This window comes from Exserohilum turcica (genome assembly GCF_000359705.1).
Source record: "Exserohilum turcica Et28A unplaced genomic scaffold SETTUscaffold_20, whole genome shotgun sequence".
Taxonomy (NCBI): domain Eukaryota; kingdom Fungi; phylum Ascomycota; class Dothideomycetes; order Pleosporales; family Pleosporaceae; genus Exserohilum; species Exserohilum turcicum.
Genome location: NW_007360026.1, coordinates 145,378 through 160,537, shown reverse-complemented (window position 1 = coordinate 160,537; position 15,160 = coordinate 145,378). Strand labels below are relative to the sequence as shown.

At 53.7% G+C, this 15,160-nt stretch overlaps 5 protein-coding genes across 5 annotated transcripts; 4 read left to right on the top strand and 1 right to left on the bottom strand.

The window, feature by feature from the left end:
• Positions 1-271: 271 nt before the first annotated feature.
• On the top strand, positions 272-2,056 carry SETTUDRAFT_169122 (uncharacterized protein). The gene is made up of 4 exons (XM_008027780.1): positions 272-767; positions 826-863; positions 923-1,024; positions 1,080-2,056. Exons 1-4 carry the CDS (start codon positions 486-488, stop codon positions 1,675-1,677), a joined length of 1,020 nt encoding a protein of 339 aa, XP_008025971.1. The 5' UTR covers positions 272-485; the 3' UTR covers positions 1,678-2,056.
• A 532-nt stretch (positions 2,057-2,588) lies between these two features.
• Positions 2,589-5,176, top strand: SETTUDRAFT_169120 (uncharacterized protein). Its single transcript, XM_008027779.1, has 7 exons — positions 2,589-2,721; positions 2,775-3,073; positions 3,784-3,855; positions 3,910-3,997; positions 4,053-4,493; positions 4,633-4,968; positions 5,017-5,176. Exons 2-7 carry the CDS (start codon positions 3,013-3,015, stop codon positions 5,108-5,110), a joined length of 1,092 nt encoding a protein of 363 aa, XP_008025970.1. The 5' UTR covers positions 2,589-2,721; positions 2,775-3,012; the 3' UTR covers positions 5,111-5,176.
• A 324-nt stretch (positions 5,177-5,500) lies between these two features.
• Positions 5,501-7,640, top strand: SETTUDRAFT_177247 (uncharacterized protein; the record flags this gene model as incomplete). Its single annotated transcript, XM_008027778.1, has 2 exons — positions 5,501-5,737; positions 5,794-7,640. 2 exons carry the CDS (start codon positions 5,501-5,503, stop codon positions 7,213-7,215), a joined length of 1,659 nt encoding a protein of 552 aa, XP_008025969.1. The 3' UTR covers positions 7,216-7,640.
• A 2,521-nt stretch (positions 7,641-10,161) lies between these two features.
• On the bottom strand, positions 10,162-13,886 carry SETTUDRAFT_131096 (uncharacterized protein; the record flags this gene model as incomplete). Its single annotated transcript, XM_008027777.1, has 1 exon — positions 10,162-13,886. The coding sequence occupies one exon, from the start codon at positions 13,884-13,886 to the stop codon at positions 10,368-10,370; it is 3,519 nt and encodes a 1,172-aa protein (XP_008025968.1). The 3' UTR covers positions 10,162-10,367.
• A 352-nt stretch (positions 13,887-14,238) lies between these two features.
• On the top strand, positions 14,239-14,949 carry SETTUDRAFT_169117 (uncharacterized protein). Its single transcript, XM_008027776.1, has 3 exons — positions 14,239-14,366; positions 14,428-14,519; positions 14,565-14,949. Exons 1-3 carry the CDS (start codon positions 14,269-14,271, stop codon positions 14,696-14,698), a joined length of 324 nt encoding a protein of 107 aa, XP_008025967.1. The 5' UTR covers positions 14,239-14,268; the 3' UTR covers positions 14,699-14,949.
• Positions 14,950-15,160: the final 211 nt, after the last annotated feature.

Genomic DNA, 15,160 nt, shown 5'->3' with positions numbered 1-15,160 from the left:
GCGGCAAGCTCGCAGCGCGCCCGCCAGCCTGCCAGCCTGTCGTGTCAGATGGGCCCGCAGCTGAATGGCCTGCATCACCAAGGACCGCCTGTGCCTGCGCTGCGCCTCCCAAGCGCTCAATGTCAACAATGCATCGTCGAGCGAGCTGAACACGGCGTCTCCACTCGCCGCCACTTGCCCTTTGTTTAACCCGCGCCTCGTCTCGCGCCTCTCATGCGCTGTTTTGTTCTGCGCTGTTCTGTTCTGTTCTGCGCCTGGTCGCGCTTGCTCTTTTCGTTTCGTGACATCATCCATCGACTCCGAGGATGTGCTCCGCCCGATGACGGCACCCCATTGGTAACCTTGACCTGCACCTGCACCTGCACCTGTGCCATGTGTTGCTGCTACCTTGCCCCTCACTCCCTGCTCCTGCAAACGTTTCTTCTTGCGCCGCTGAACCAAACACCACCACCACCACCACCACCACCACCACCACTACCACCAAGATGCCTGTCGTAGAATCAAAGTTCGACCCCAAGGACATGCAGTTCCGCCGCCTGGGCCCCGCCGGCCTCAAGGTGTCGGTCCTGTCGCTGGGTGGCTGGCTGACGTACGGAGGCACGCAAAAGGGCTCCATTGTCAAGGACTGCATGCAAGAGGCCTGGGACCATGGAATCAACTTCTTCGACACGGCCGAGGTCTATGCCGCCGGCGAGTGCGAGGTCGAGATGGGCAAGGCCTTCAAGGAGCTGCAATGGCCGCGCGACGAGTACGTCTTGTCGACAAAGGTGGCCGCTCCATGAACTCCAACCAAGCGCCCTCCGCCCACACTAACTTGGGCCACAGATCTTCTTTGGAACGCGCAGAAAGGAACCCAACACCAGGCAAGTTGGGGACGCGCCACGTGATGTTGCTGGGCTAACCCGTGTGTGTGCGTGTGCAGGGGCCTGTCCAAGAAGCACATTGTCGAGGGCTTGAAGAGCTCTCTGGCGCGCCTCGAGCACTCCTATGTCGATGTCGTCTTTGCCCATCGCTTTGATCCCGAGTAGGCAAGGATGCGCCGTCTGCACAGGAACACCATGCTAACGGGTTTGCACTAGTGTGCCAATGAGGGAGATTGTCGAAGCTTTCACCCAGACGATTAACATGAACTTGGCGTACTACTGGGGCACGTCGGAGTGGTCTGCAGAGCAGATTCAAGAGGCGTGCGACATTGCCGAAAAGTACAACCTCATTGCGCCCATTGTCGAGCAGCCGCAGTACAACGCCTTCCACCGCGAGCGCTTCGAGAAGGAGTATGCGCCGCTGTACAAAAAGTACCAGTACGGCACGACCATCTGGAGCCCTCTGGCCAGCGGCCTGCTCACGGGCAAGTACAACGACGGAATTCCAGAGGACAGCCGCTTCGCCACCAATGCCGACTTTTTCAAGAACACCATCGACTCGCTCAAGAGCGAAGAGGGCCAGGCCAAGATCAACAAGGTCAGGGAGCTGACCAAGGTGGCCGAGAGGCTGGGGGGCACGACGACGCAGCTGGCGCTCGCATGGGCTGCGAGCAACCCCAACGTCAGCACCGTCATCCTGGGCGCGAGTAAGCCCGAGCAAGTGCGAGACAACTGCGGCGCTCTCAAGCTGCTGGCCAAGTTGACGCCCGAGGTCAAGGACGAGATTGAGAAGATTCTCGACAACAAGCCCTAGGGCATGCGCGAGTTGCAAGTATGTAATCAATGACTTGGCCAGACCATAGACAATGCAACGTAGACCACTCCAGGACAAGCGTCGGCCATGGCTTGGCCAGACACAGACAATGCAAGTTAGCCACATGCGCCTTTGCTCGCATGACCATGGCAGGTATTAAGCTTTGTGGTGAGGCGGCAAGACCATGTCGTAAGAGATGATGTGCAGGCGGCATGCACGTGGGCCGGGAGCAGATGGTTGGGGCGCCTTTGCAGCTGGCAAGGCGGCGTCTGGAGATGGAGCTGGCAGCTGGTGCCCATGACCATTGCAACCAGGAATGGGCTGTGCCTCGAGGCGTGTCGGGGGGGCCGGTAGCGGCGGGGCCAGGAGTGCAAGTGCATGTCGAGGCTTTTGTTTTTTTGGGGGGGCGGTCCGTCAGCTCTGGGCCCTAGGCGGGCCATGGATGCAGAGCCGCACGCAGATGGAGGCAAGCAGGAGCACTAAACCACCAGGCGAGGCGGGTGCATGGCGTAGGGCCCAAGGATGCAGGCCGATTCCAAATCGCAGGCCGGGGCCGTGTGGACGGCGATGATCTTGACCGCATCGCATAGCGCATTGCGGTGCAGGCTCGCTGCTACTAAACCACGCTGGATATCGCACCACAAGTGTGAGACCTGTCCCCCCCCCGAGCCCCCAGAGCAGTCTTCCCAGTCGCAGCGTCGCTTCTGCCGTGCTACACGACCAACCTCGACGCCTGTGACGCCAAGAGCCCCCTCGGCTGTCTCAATTGCATCAGCCGCTACTCGCCCATCTCGCGCCACCACCGCCGCCGCCTGCCCTCTTGCCCCTCGCTCGCCTTGGGCATCCATCCATCCATCCATCCCTCCACCCCTCGATCCATCCGTCTCTCTCCAGCACCTCTCGGCTCCCAGCAGCTCTCGTCCTCGCAGCGCCCGACGCTCCGCCCGCCCCCTGGCCTGTCTGCCGACGCCGCCGCCGCCGCTGCCGCCGCCGCCGGGCGCAGGTGTAGGGTCGCCTGACATAAGCCGTCCATCTGAGCGCCTTGTATGTTTTGGATGTGCACAGGGATGGCGCGCAAACTGATGGATCTTCTGCAGTTCAAGAATAGCGATAGCGCACCCTCGCCTCTCCACTTGCAGTACTGCCCTCGTCCCAGTCGAGTTGCCAGGCCCGTCCAGGCCCGGCCAGTCCCCGTCTGTCCAGCCAGCTCGGCCAGCTCGGCCAGCTCGTCTGTCCAGCCCGCCGCCAGCCATATTAGCGAAAGCGCCCTGCAGCCTTCGGACCGCTCTTGTGCCCGCCGCCAGCCATCTTCAATGCACCATCTCTCTTCTTAGCATGGCTGCGACCATCAAGTCCGACCCCTCCATCGGGGACACACACTTTCAGAACGGCAGTGGTAAGCAGCCCTTTTTTTTCCTGCCGTCTTTGTCGTGCGCTTGAACCCGTTGTCCCCCTTTGACGTTGGTTGTGTTTTGTCTCCGCCTCGCGACTCCTGTGCTTTGTGCTTGGCATGCCCGCGCGCCGCCCCTCATTGGCCAGCCGCTTGTCGTAGCCTTTTCCATCTTTACTCCGCACCAGGAAACCGGCACCGCAGAGACACACCAAGTCTCGTCGTCCCAGGCCCGCCGATGTCAGCATGGCGTTGCTACACATGCCTCACGGCTCTGCTGCGAGCCGGTCTTTGACCATCGCATGAAGGCCATGCTACCTGGTAAACTCTTTTTTGGCCTCAGTCGCTCCAAGGCCCCGAGGACACTACATATACATGGCTGTGCTACGCTGCATTCCCCGCGTCCAAGCTCATTACATACACATCCACACGTACATGCCTTTGATTTGTTTTCTGTTTTGATATCTCCCAATCAGCTTTTTTTAATCCGCAAAACACAATGTCGCATCACCGCTACATGTCCTGGTCCGATTCCCACGTACTGACCATGGCGCCCACCTACCCTCCCGCCGGCGCGCCCAACGAGTATCCCTCTCCTGCTGCCTCGCGCCGTCCTTCAGACTGCTTCTCTGAGATGAGCATGGGCAGCAGCCGAAGAGGGAGCTTGGCGGCGTTTGCGCCGGATGTGGAGAGTGCCGGGCAATGGCAATCAATAGGCAGCGATTCCAAGAGTCCTCTTGCCCAGTTTGGCTTCTTCAAGAGCCTGACCGACAAGAAGACGACACGAGGTTTGTCTCGACGCCTATACCGCTCCCACGCAACCCGACTAACACGACTGCAAGATGGCCAACCGCCAAAGAGACGCGGCCCCAAACCAGACAGCAAGCCGGCCTTGACTCGCAGACAGGAACTGAACCGTCAGGCGCAGAGGTAGCATTGACAAAGCGATGCGAAACATGAATCATACACTGACTCTGTCCACTAGAACGCATCGGGAAAGGAAAGAACTATATATCAAGGCGCTCGAGCAGGAGGTCATTCGTCTCAAGGATACCTTTGCTGCCACGTCGCACGAACGCGATGCCTTTGCTGAAGAGAACCGGAGACTCCGAGAGTTGCTCATGGCGCACGGCATCTCGTTTGATCTGTCCAGTCGGCCCTCGAATGGCCTGGGCCAGGTCGGCAGCTCCACGTACGGAAGTTCGACCGGTAGCGTTTCAGGCTACGGACAAGGCTCAGCCTCGACCGTCTACACGTCGCCACCAACACGCGGATCGACGTCTCACGACGGCATGACCCATCAGTCAATGGCTTTGCAGCAACAGCAGCAGCATCAGCAGCAGCAGCAGCAGCAAGCTCAACAGCCCAGCCACCACCAACCCCAAGGCATGGACTATGACCAGATTGGCATAGACTTCGTTTTAACGTACGACCGAACGCCCTACCTTTCTCCTCCGCCCCAGCAGTAATGCGCTTGCGTCTTTTTCTTGTCCTTTTGTTTTCCATACTCTCGTACGTTCTTCTTCAATCTGAATCAGCTCTGTTCTGACAATCTTGTCTGGCAGGCTTGAACGACCGTGTATGGATCACATGCAGTATCTGATGGTGCGAGCCCATGATGCCGACGAAAACATCAGCGGCCACGCCCTCATGGCCACGGCCCCGCCGGATGCGCACATTACAAACTGCCCAGAGGAAAAGTATCCGCACCAGATGCCCGACGTAAAGATGCCAGATCTGATGAAGCTGCTGGATCTGAGCAATCGCCTGCCCCTTGATGGGGAGATTACGCCCATCATGGCCTGGGCAAAGATTCTCCAGCACGACAAGCTGCGGGACCTGTCCAAAGAGGATATTGAGCTCATCAAAGGAGAGCTCCTCGCCAAAGTCCGCTGCTACGGGTGAGTGGTCTAGGATGCTGTCATCTTAGCACCAGCTAACATTTGCAGATTCGGCGCCGTGCTCGAGGAATTTGAAGTCAGGGATGCTCTGATGACTGTGCTTGCTGGCAAATGCGCGAACGGGTCCCCACCCACTGTATAACGTGCGTTCTCGAGTAACAAAGTATTGGTTGTATGTTTTGTAGATAATAATATATAATATCCTTGGCTTATGCATCATGACTGTGTGGAGAAACGTGGATTGATGACGATAAACGTGTCGGAGACTTTTGTCGTGCATGCCGTCGGCCGCCATGGCGCGTCTGCGCCGAGTCAGGGTCCAGTCCAGAGCCCCGCGCGCTGGCACGGCCTCGGGCTCGTCCTCCTCGACTCTGGTACATTCCTTACTCGTGAAACACACAAATTGTTGCGCCGTGTTCCAGGCTTGCACAAAGTTGCCTGTGCCGTCTTGCTCGTCTACTACTTACTTTGGGCCGTCCCCCCTTAGCATCGCCTCCACCAAAGCTACTCACTTGCGCCGCCCACCCCAACCATGTCTGAACTCAGCGTCTACGACAACGACCCAACCATATACCTCTTCACCTCGCTAACTGCTGGCTCCTCGCACATCATCACTGCCACCTCGCGAATCGAGACAATCCTGAAGGCGAACAAGATCCCGTTTAAAGGGGTAGACACTGCGACGGATGAGCTTGCCCGGAAGCTGTTCCAGCGGAGAGCAAGTGGCAAGAAGCTGCCCCTGATCGTGAAGGAGGGATATGTTCTAGGCGTGGGTACTATGCGCAGCGCATTGCTGGAGCAAAACGCTGACCTTGAACCACACAGGGTATCACCGAAATCGAAGAATGGAACGAATACGACGAGATCAGAGAGGCCCTAGGTGTCACCTCTGCCTTTACCCCTTTTCCCGCGAAACCTGGGCCCCCGCCCATGGCAGCACCAGTCTCCGCCGCGTCCGCATCGTCCAAGGGCGCATCCAAGAAGGAGGATGTCCCGCTCCTTAGCCCGGAAACGAATCTTGCGCTCCGTCAGCTGGGTGCCGAGGCCGCAAAGAAGGCCGCGTCGTTGAAGCCTACTCCTGGCAACATCAAGACGACGAATCCATTGCTGGCCGAGAAGACGAATACCCCGACTTCAGCTTCATCCATGAAGAGCCCTATCAAGGAGGAACTCGCTGGTATTCTCTCGCCCAGGTCCGTTCCGCTTCCCGATACGCCCAAGGCTGCGACGCCGACTACACCGAGTGCGACCAAGGATTCCAAGGCTGTTGAGTCGGCAAAGGCGGACGAAAAGGTAGCTGAAAAGACAGATGAAAAGGTAGTTGAGAAGGTAGACGAAAAGTCAGACGATAAGGCAGAGGTGAAGACGGATACAAAGGATGCCGAGACGGACGCAAAGGAAGTGAAGGTAGAGGTAGAGCCAGAGGCAAAGCCAGAGGCAGAGGCCAAGGTAGAGGTCAAGGCTGAAAAGGCGGAGGCAAAGGCCGCAGCAAAGCCTACTGCCAGCAAAGACACCAAGTCCAAAAACACAAAAGCAAAGGTCACCACATCAAAGGACATCAAATCAAAGGACACAAAGTCAAAAGATACCAAGACAAGCTCCTCATCCAAGACATCCACGTCAAAAGCGACGCGCAAACCCACAGGCGGTCTCTTTGGTCTGGGAAAGCCTGCGCCAAAGTCCAAATCGAAATCGACGTCTGCTAGCAAGACAACAACAACAACCAAGTCAAAAGACGTAAAGTCAAAGGATGCAAAGACATCAAAAGAGACGGCTGGAAAGGCCGTTCCAAAGATCTCTGACGTACAGAAACCCGTCTCGATGCCTCCTTCGATGCATGACGACGCCAAGAACCCTGAGCTAAGTGCTGGTCCAATAAGTACAACCCAAGAGGACGCTAGCAAGAACGAGGAAGAAGTCGAGAAGGAGGAAGGTTCTGAAGAAGAGGCCTCCGAGGAAGAAGAAGACGATGATGACGATGACGAAGATGAAGAGACGTCAGACGAGGAAACTACCACAGAAGCCGCCGCAAAAAGCAAACCAGCGGCGGCGGCGGCAGCACCAGCACCAGCACCAGCAGCACAGAAAATCGTGTCAGCTGAAGAGGAGAAGAAAGAGGAGGAAGATGACGATGATGATGACGACGACGAAGACGATAGCGAAGAGGAAGAGGAGGAAGCAGCAAAGACGCAGAAACAACCTGCTGCCGCCCCAGCAAAACCCGCTGCTGCTAGCGCCAAAGAGTAGACTTGTCTCCCCCGCCTTCTTTTTTTTTTCCTTGTATTACATACATCTCGTTCTTCGTCCTTGGAACTAGTCGTGTCTAGCCCAGGACAAGAAGAAGGGTGAAAATGTCGTGTGAGAGTAAGAGTAGGAATGAGTACGCGATGAGAGTTTCTTGTTGGCACTTTGCGCGCTCGCTCGCTCGTTTGTTCGTTCGTTTGTTCGTTCATTTGGCGGCGGTTTTTCTTCTTCCTTCCTTTCTTCCTTCCTTCCTTTCTTCCTTCCTTCCTTTCTTCCTTCCTTCCTTCCTTCTTTGCTCTAGGTGTAGACGTACGGGACGGGACGGGACGGGGGTTCTTTTTCTTCTTATTCTTCTTCTCTTTTTTTTTCTGTATTACCTTTCTTTATTCGATCCCTTTTTTCTTTTCACCCCCGCAATATAAACATGCCTGGGTTGTGGCTGTGGCTGTAGGTGTAGGATAGCTTTGTGACAATATATATATATATATATAGTATTATTATTGTTTTTTTTTAAATCCAAGTTTTTTTTCTCCATGCATTTTCCGCACGTGGGGGAATGGGTTTTTCTTCTTCTTCTCTTTCCTGCTTTGCTGTTGTTGCTCTGGTGTCCATGTATCTGTTTTCGGAGTCTTTCGTCGTGTCGCTTTGCTTATGCCGTGTATATCATGCACTCTACAATCAAACCGACATCAAAAAAAAAGAGAGAGAGAGAGAGAGAGAGAGAGAGAACATACTCAGATTTCCTCAACTACATAACTAATTCATCAGCCGAATTGAACCTGTACACGAAATGAATATATGCAGAAACGGATCGTCGCTGAATGCTTATGCTACATACGTAACGTGTTTTACAAGCGAGCGCCGCGTACAAGCGAGCGCCGCACCCCACCAACTTTGTGCACCTCTCTCATCTCAATACATAATGGCTCAACGCAACGCTAGTCAGTTAGCTTTAAATGAAGTAGATATCCAGCTCGCTATATCCTCTATTGAATCTGGTCAGATATAGAGTAATCGCAGTGCTGCTGCTATCTATAACGTGTCAGAACGAACAATCCGCCGCCGACGCGTCGGCAAGCCTGCCCGACGCGATTGCCAGCCCAACTTAAAGAAGCTTACTAAGCTAGAAGAGCAGGTGATAATTGATCATGTACTTCATCTGGATCTACGTGGATTTTCGCCTACCTATGCAGCTGTGCGAGATATGGCTGATAGACTGCTGGCTGCGCGCGGCGCTGGCCAGGTTGGCGTCCACTGGCCGCGCAACTTTGTCAAGCGTACTGACAGTCTTACAACGCGTTTTAATCGAGCGTACGATAGGCAGAGAGCCTTGTGTGAAGATCTAGTCTTAATTAAGAGCTAGTTTAAGCTTGTGGAGAAGACAAAGGCTAAGTACGGCATCTGTGACGAAGACGTCTACAACTTCGACGAAGCGGGCTTTATGATGGGCAAGATCGCGACTTAGCTAGTTGTTACAGCGTTAGAGAGAAGAGGCCGGCCAAAGGCTGTTCAACCAGGTGGCCGAGAGTGGGTAACGTTTATCGCTGGGATCAATGCAGCTAGCTGGTCTATCCCACCGTTCCTTATCTTTACTAGCAAGCATCACCTATCTGCCTAGTATAAGGAGACAGAGATCCCACGCGACTAGGCGATCGCAGTTAGCGACAATGGCTGGACGACTAATAAGCTAGGAGTTAAGTGGCTAAAGCACTTTATTAAGCATACGGATAGCAAGGTTGTTGGGGTACGCTAGCTGCTTATTCTTGACGGCCATAAGAGCCACCAGTCACTTGAGTTCCAAGAGCTCTGTAAGGCAAACAATATCTATACGCTCTGTATGCCGCCTCACTCATCTCACCTACTCCAGCCTCTTAACGTTGGCTGCTTCTCGCCATTAAAGCGCGCGTACAGCCGTGAGGTGGAGAGCCTAATACGCAACCACATCAACCATATCACCAAGCTTGAGTTTCTACCAGCGTTCAAGGTAGCCTTTGATCGATCCTTCATGGCAGCCAATATCTGCTCAGCCTTTTAAGGCGCAGGCCTTGTTCCTTTCTAGCCAGACACTGTTCTATCAAAGCTTAACGTACAGCTGCGTACGCCTACTCTAGTAGCTGCTCTTGCAGAGGCCGTCTGGCAGGCTCGTACCCTAAGCAACGTACGCGAGCTTAAAGCCTAATTAACGCTAATACGTGATCGGGTCTAGCGGCATAAGAGCTCGTCACTAGCGTCAATTATTGCGGCGATTAGCCAGCTTAAGAAGGGGGCAGAGAGAATAATGCTCTTGGCTGAGCTAATGCGTGATCGGATCGCCAGCCTTGAGAGGGCTAACGAGGTAGCAACAAAGCGTAGGTAGCGTAAAAGGAAGTGGATATAGAAGCATGGAGTGCTAACAAAGGGAGCTGGAGAGGATCTACTTGCTTAGCGTGAGGCTGATTAGCAGATTGCTCATGAAGAGCGTCAGGGAGGAGAGCGATCAGGTGTCAGCCGCCAGGCTTTGGCGCGCTGCAGTAGGTGTAGAGAAACTGGCCACAACTCGCGTACGTGCAAGAAAGATACTCTAGGTACTGCTTAATCTATTATATTAATATACAGTAAAACAACTATATTGTGGTGGAACTACAGGCTTATAGAGGTGCGCAGGTTTGGTGGGGTGCGGCGCTCGCTTGTACGCGGCGCTCGCTTGTAAAACACGTTACATGTTATTGCTATGCTATGCTAGGATACTCTACGCCATTAATGCCATGCTCTACATACCTTTCCATACATACATCCATACATCCATACATACATATACATGCATGCGTCTTTTTTTTCTCCATCTATATATCTATCTACGGCGTGGAAATCCAGAAGAAGAAGAAGGGGGGCGGGAAGAACAAGAAGAACAAGAAGAACAAGAAGAACAAGAAGAACAAGAAGAACAAGAAGAACAAGAAGAAAGGGGGAGGGGGAGGAGGATGAAGAAGAAAAGGTGAGATAACAAAATACCTAAATCACCGAAACCCAAGAAAGAAAGAAAGAGAACTAAAAAAAAAACTTGAAGCTGGATATCCAAAAGATATTAGTGCGAGAGAATCATCCTACCGTGGAGAAAACAAAAACACCCCTTCAAACAATCGCTACTTAGTCCCGCACCAGTGCAAACCTCATCTCTAAGCAGCAATATCCAACCCCGCCTTCTTCAAACCATCGAGATACTGATCCTTGACGTCTGCGCTGCCCTTGTTGTCTGGCGGCGACTGCAACTGCTGCAACATCATCTTCTCTACAGCCGCCATGCCCGCTTCTTCGGCTTTGCTCAGCGCGCCCGCCGCAGACGCGTCATCTTTCTTTTTGCCCTTCGTCTTTGCGCCGCCGTCTTCTTCCCCCTGAACCATCTTGTCTAGCTCGAGCTTGCTGACGCCAAGCGCGTAGATCTGCTCTTCGACGGTGCCCTTGGTGACGAGTCGTACGACTTCGACTTCTCTGGTCTGACCCACGCGGTGCGCACGGTTCTCGGCTTGAATATCGTCTTGGGGATTGAAGCTTGAGTCGAAGATGATGACTTTGTTGGCACAGGCGAGGTTGATGCCTGCGCCGCCGCTCTTAGTGCTGATCATGAAGAGCTGGATGGATTCGTCCTGGTAGAAAACGTCCATGAGGGATTGGCGTTCTTGGATCGGCGTCGACCCATCCATACGCATAAAGTTGATGTCGTGATCGTCAAAGACCCAGCCGAGAATATCCATGACCGACGTGAACTGGCTGAAGACCAGGGCCCGATCTCCGTTTTCCTTGTACTTTTTCAGGAGAGCAAGAAGCGCAGTGACCTTGCCTGAATCCATCCACTCCTGATTTTGGAGCTCGAATTTCTTGAGGGCCCGGTACTTGGTAGCAAGTTGGTGACACTGGTAATCTTGGTAGAGTTCCAGCTCTTCGTATATAATGTCTGGGTTGCTCTCGGCAAACATATCTTCCTTGAGACAAGCCTTGGACATTTTGCGAATGGTGTCGTTGTTGTAGCGATGGCGAAACAAAAGCGAATGGATGGCTGCTTGACGAAGCTTCATCATTACGTTAGCATGGTCTTTGACGAGAATGCCTGCTGCTCTATCCTCGAGAATCTTGCGTTGCTTTGCCAGCTGCTCGTTGTACAGAGTCTTCTGGGTATCTGTGAGCTCACAGTACTCGACGCGAGAAGTCTTTTTGGGCAGATGCTTGAGTACTTGCGCCTTCTTTCGTCGCAGGATGAAAGGCGTCAACATGGTTCGAGCGCGCTGGATGCGCTGGGCAGACAACAATGAACTGTGCGAGTCGCTCTCCATGGTCTTGGCCTTGTGCTTGAAGAGTATCTGCAACATCTCCTGGACCTCCTCCTGCTGATCGCCGTAAAAGACCTGTGGCATCAAGAACCCGAGTATCGACATGAGCTCCTGCAGACTGTTCTGCAGCGGCGTACCAGTCAACAAGATTCTGCATTTGGTCGGAATCTTCATCAAGCTCTTGTACCGGATCGTATTGGCATTCTTTAGCATATGCCCCTCGTCAAAGATGCAAATCTCAGGCCTGCACTTCTTGAGGAAGATAAAGTCCTCTTTCCTGAACGTGAGGTCGTATGTGGTGATAATCACATCACATGTGCCCTGTTGGATATTCTGGTGGATGCTCTCCTGGTGTGAGAAGCGCTCGGCCTGCGACCCGTAGTACGGGGTGAAGTTGATTGAACTCGAGAAGCGCTCAAACTCACGACACCAGTTTTCCAGGGTGGATCCAGGCACGACGATAAGCGCAGGCTTTCCGCTGCCCTCCTCTTTTAGATGTGACAGGAAGGCGATGATCTGACAAGTCTTTCCCAGCCCCATGTCATCGGCCAGAATACCAGAGGTCTTTGTTTTCCAGAGAAGATTCAACCAGTTGAGACCAACAACCTGGTAATCCTTGAGCTGAATATCATCGTTCATGATGGATGGTTGTTTCAGCAGCTTTGTGCGACCGACTGCTTTGCGTATGCTCTTGGACTCTGTATCGCTGCCGCTGGTACTTCTGGGTGTATGGTAGCCTGAATCCCGTGATGAACTGGCATCGCTGTCGTCAAGAGTCGTTACATCCATCCCATCTTCGGTAGACGCGCCAAAGATGTCGATTCCCCATCGTGCCATGCCTGCAACCATCGGCTTTCCAAGCGCTTCGCATTGCTGAACCACCGAGTCGATGGTCGAATATGCATTCCACATGCCTTCGGTAGACTCCACCAGCCTTGCACCTGTTGTTATGCGCGGCTTACGAGCCTTCTTCTTGCCTTTCTCGGGTGGAGTGAGGTCTACATGGATGTTTCGAACAGCATCGAGTGAGGCAAACGGACGTTTCTTGAAAACCTCCTTGATGTCCTCTTCCTTGTGGCCCGATAAGTCGACCATGGCCTCCACAGTGCACGTGTTAAAAAAGTTCAACAGGGCATCGTCGCTGAAATTTTTCTCTGATACTTCGCTTGCTTCCGAATCGTCATCAACCACAAGATCTGCGTCGATACCCTCGTCTTCGTCGGAAGAGACCACGATTGGCGCCTGCTTCTTTGCACGCTGCGGCCGTTGGGGACTGGACTCCGGTGAGGGCGAAAATTCCATTTTCGGCTTGCGATCCTTTCCGCTAATCAGTCTGCCTTTGCGTTTCGGTGCCTCCTTCTCTGGGCTATCGATTACTACGGGGCTGGTTTGGGTAGCACCCAGCTTTGAATACTTGTTCTGCAACGACTGGACAGGCTGCTTCAAACCACGCTGTGCCGTTTTCTTCACAACTGGCTTCGACTTCGACTGGGCCACTCCAAACTGCGGAGATCGAAGCAGCTCATCTTCAGACTCCTGGTCTGCCAAGTACGAGCATGCGTCCTCGAAATTACCCTTCTTCTTTACCAAAGCATCATGCAGCTGCTTGACTGACCGATGGGGGTAGATGACCTGCAACCGTTTTACACTGCGTTGTATGGCAAAGTCGGTGATGTCTTCCAAGGTCGTGTCAGAGTCCCGTGTCAAATCTACCGGCAGGGCGCGCGAGGGGGCTCCTTGCCGTGGCAAAGGCTTCTGTCTCTTCGGAGGCGAGCTGGAACCTGGCTCTTCAGACGGTCGTTTTCGCGACTGGTCACCATTGTATTTGAACCCCGAAAGATCCCACGACGGTTTTTGCGGTGTCTCCTCGATCCTCGATGCCACCGAAGCCATTTCGATTTTCGACAGTGGTATATTCGACCTGTATTCAGACTCATCCTCGTCAGGGTCGCGCTCGACTGGAGGGTCGTCCGAAGTCAAATCGACGACTGGCTTGCGGACGGCCTGTGGAGGAAAGAAGCTTGTGCCAGGGGGCGCCATTGGGTTGCTGTAGCCCCCATACGGCCGCTGCGAGCGAGTGGGCGAGCGAGTAGGCGACATTACAGGCGAAGAGTATCGTTGAATGGTAGGAGACGAGCGGAGGACCTGCAATTGCGACGATGCTGCGGTCTGGACACGGTTTGCGCGTGGTGTTAGGATTTGCGTGGGTTGTGTGGCATCAGAGGGCGCTGCAAAGAATGGTGACCGTTCGCCGAGAATTTGAGTAGGCTGAGTGACGTAGGGATCCTGTTGCTCGTCGTCGCTGTGCGGAGTGGAGTGTGGTTCGGCAGGGGGTGGTGACGAAGATACAATAGGGTCGTGGCGATACATTGTGTAACCGTGTTATAATACCGCGCTGAGCAGAAGGGTTGAAAGGGTTGTCGTCGACTTTGCCGCTCTGCGCGCGGTAGCCTACGAAGATGCAGAAGATGAGAGATCAAATGCTTGGTTTGAACAAACAAAAGCACAGGACAATGTGCGACAAAGCAATGCGCATAGCGCAGTGGCAGCGCACCTGAAGTGTAGGAGAGAGTCGTAAAGCTTGTGGCGGGGATGTCCAAAAACATTTACGCGTTAAAGAAAGCACTCTACGCGTTGGAGAGAATCTGGGCGCTTGGGCCTCTAGCGTGCCCATTACGTTACTGCTTTCGGCTGCGGCTAGCCAGGCAGAGCCAGGCACTCGACACCACACGACGACATTGCAACACGAAACATGACGACCAGGAGATTCGTTGGCGAGGGCAAGACATCTCTCGAATATGATGGCAAGGGCCCGCAAGAGCCCTCCAACACTTCGCCTGCGGTGCCATCGTGAGTCGTCGTTGATCCCCTGCACGCTACACGGGCTTACATGTGCTGTGCACCACGATAGATCCGTCATCTGGAAGTTGATGAGCTTCACCTTTGCCATGATCACGTTGCCCATTGGCACCTACTTCTTCACCGTCAACTTTGTCTTTCAGGGTGAGTTCTTGTCGTGCACTAAAGAGCATTGTTGACTCTGTCTAGGCAACGCAACATATGCAGGAGGCCTAGCCGCACTCATGGCGAATGTTGTGTTAATTGCATATGTTATTATGGCGTTCAAGGATGACCAAGAGGAAATGCGAGAGGAGGCGGAAAAATCCAAGAAGCAAATGTAGTGTCCTTGTGTTTTGGCATGCGGAGCACATGGATGCTCCAAGGCAGGCCAATACGAAGCCCGGAAGAACACTGGAAATCATCAGAGTCCCTTTGAGCTGCAGACGAATGGAAGAGAGCAATCGGGAATAGGCTAGGGATCAAGTCGTGAGCATCCTGCGGTGTAGCCTTTTCGTAGTAAGGTAACCCAACGCTGAGTTCTTTGGGCCCCATGCAAAGTCGACCTCTTTTTTGGAATGAAATGGTTATTTCCAGCATGCAGATACAGATGAGTCTCAACAGATGCGTTCTTCCAGTTTCCACAAATGCTGGCTCTGGGGTGCAGGCCTTTTATTCACACTCGTTTGTAAGAGAATGTTGGGTGCAGCTGTAGCTCACGCTGACAGTCACATGCACTACGTCCTCTCCGTAGCATGACTCGATGCAAACTGTAGAGTGCTGCGGTAATGCACCTCAGAGAGAGG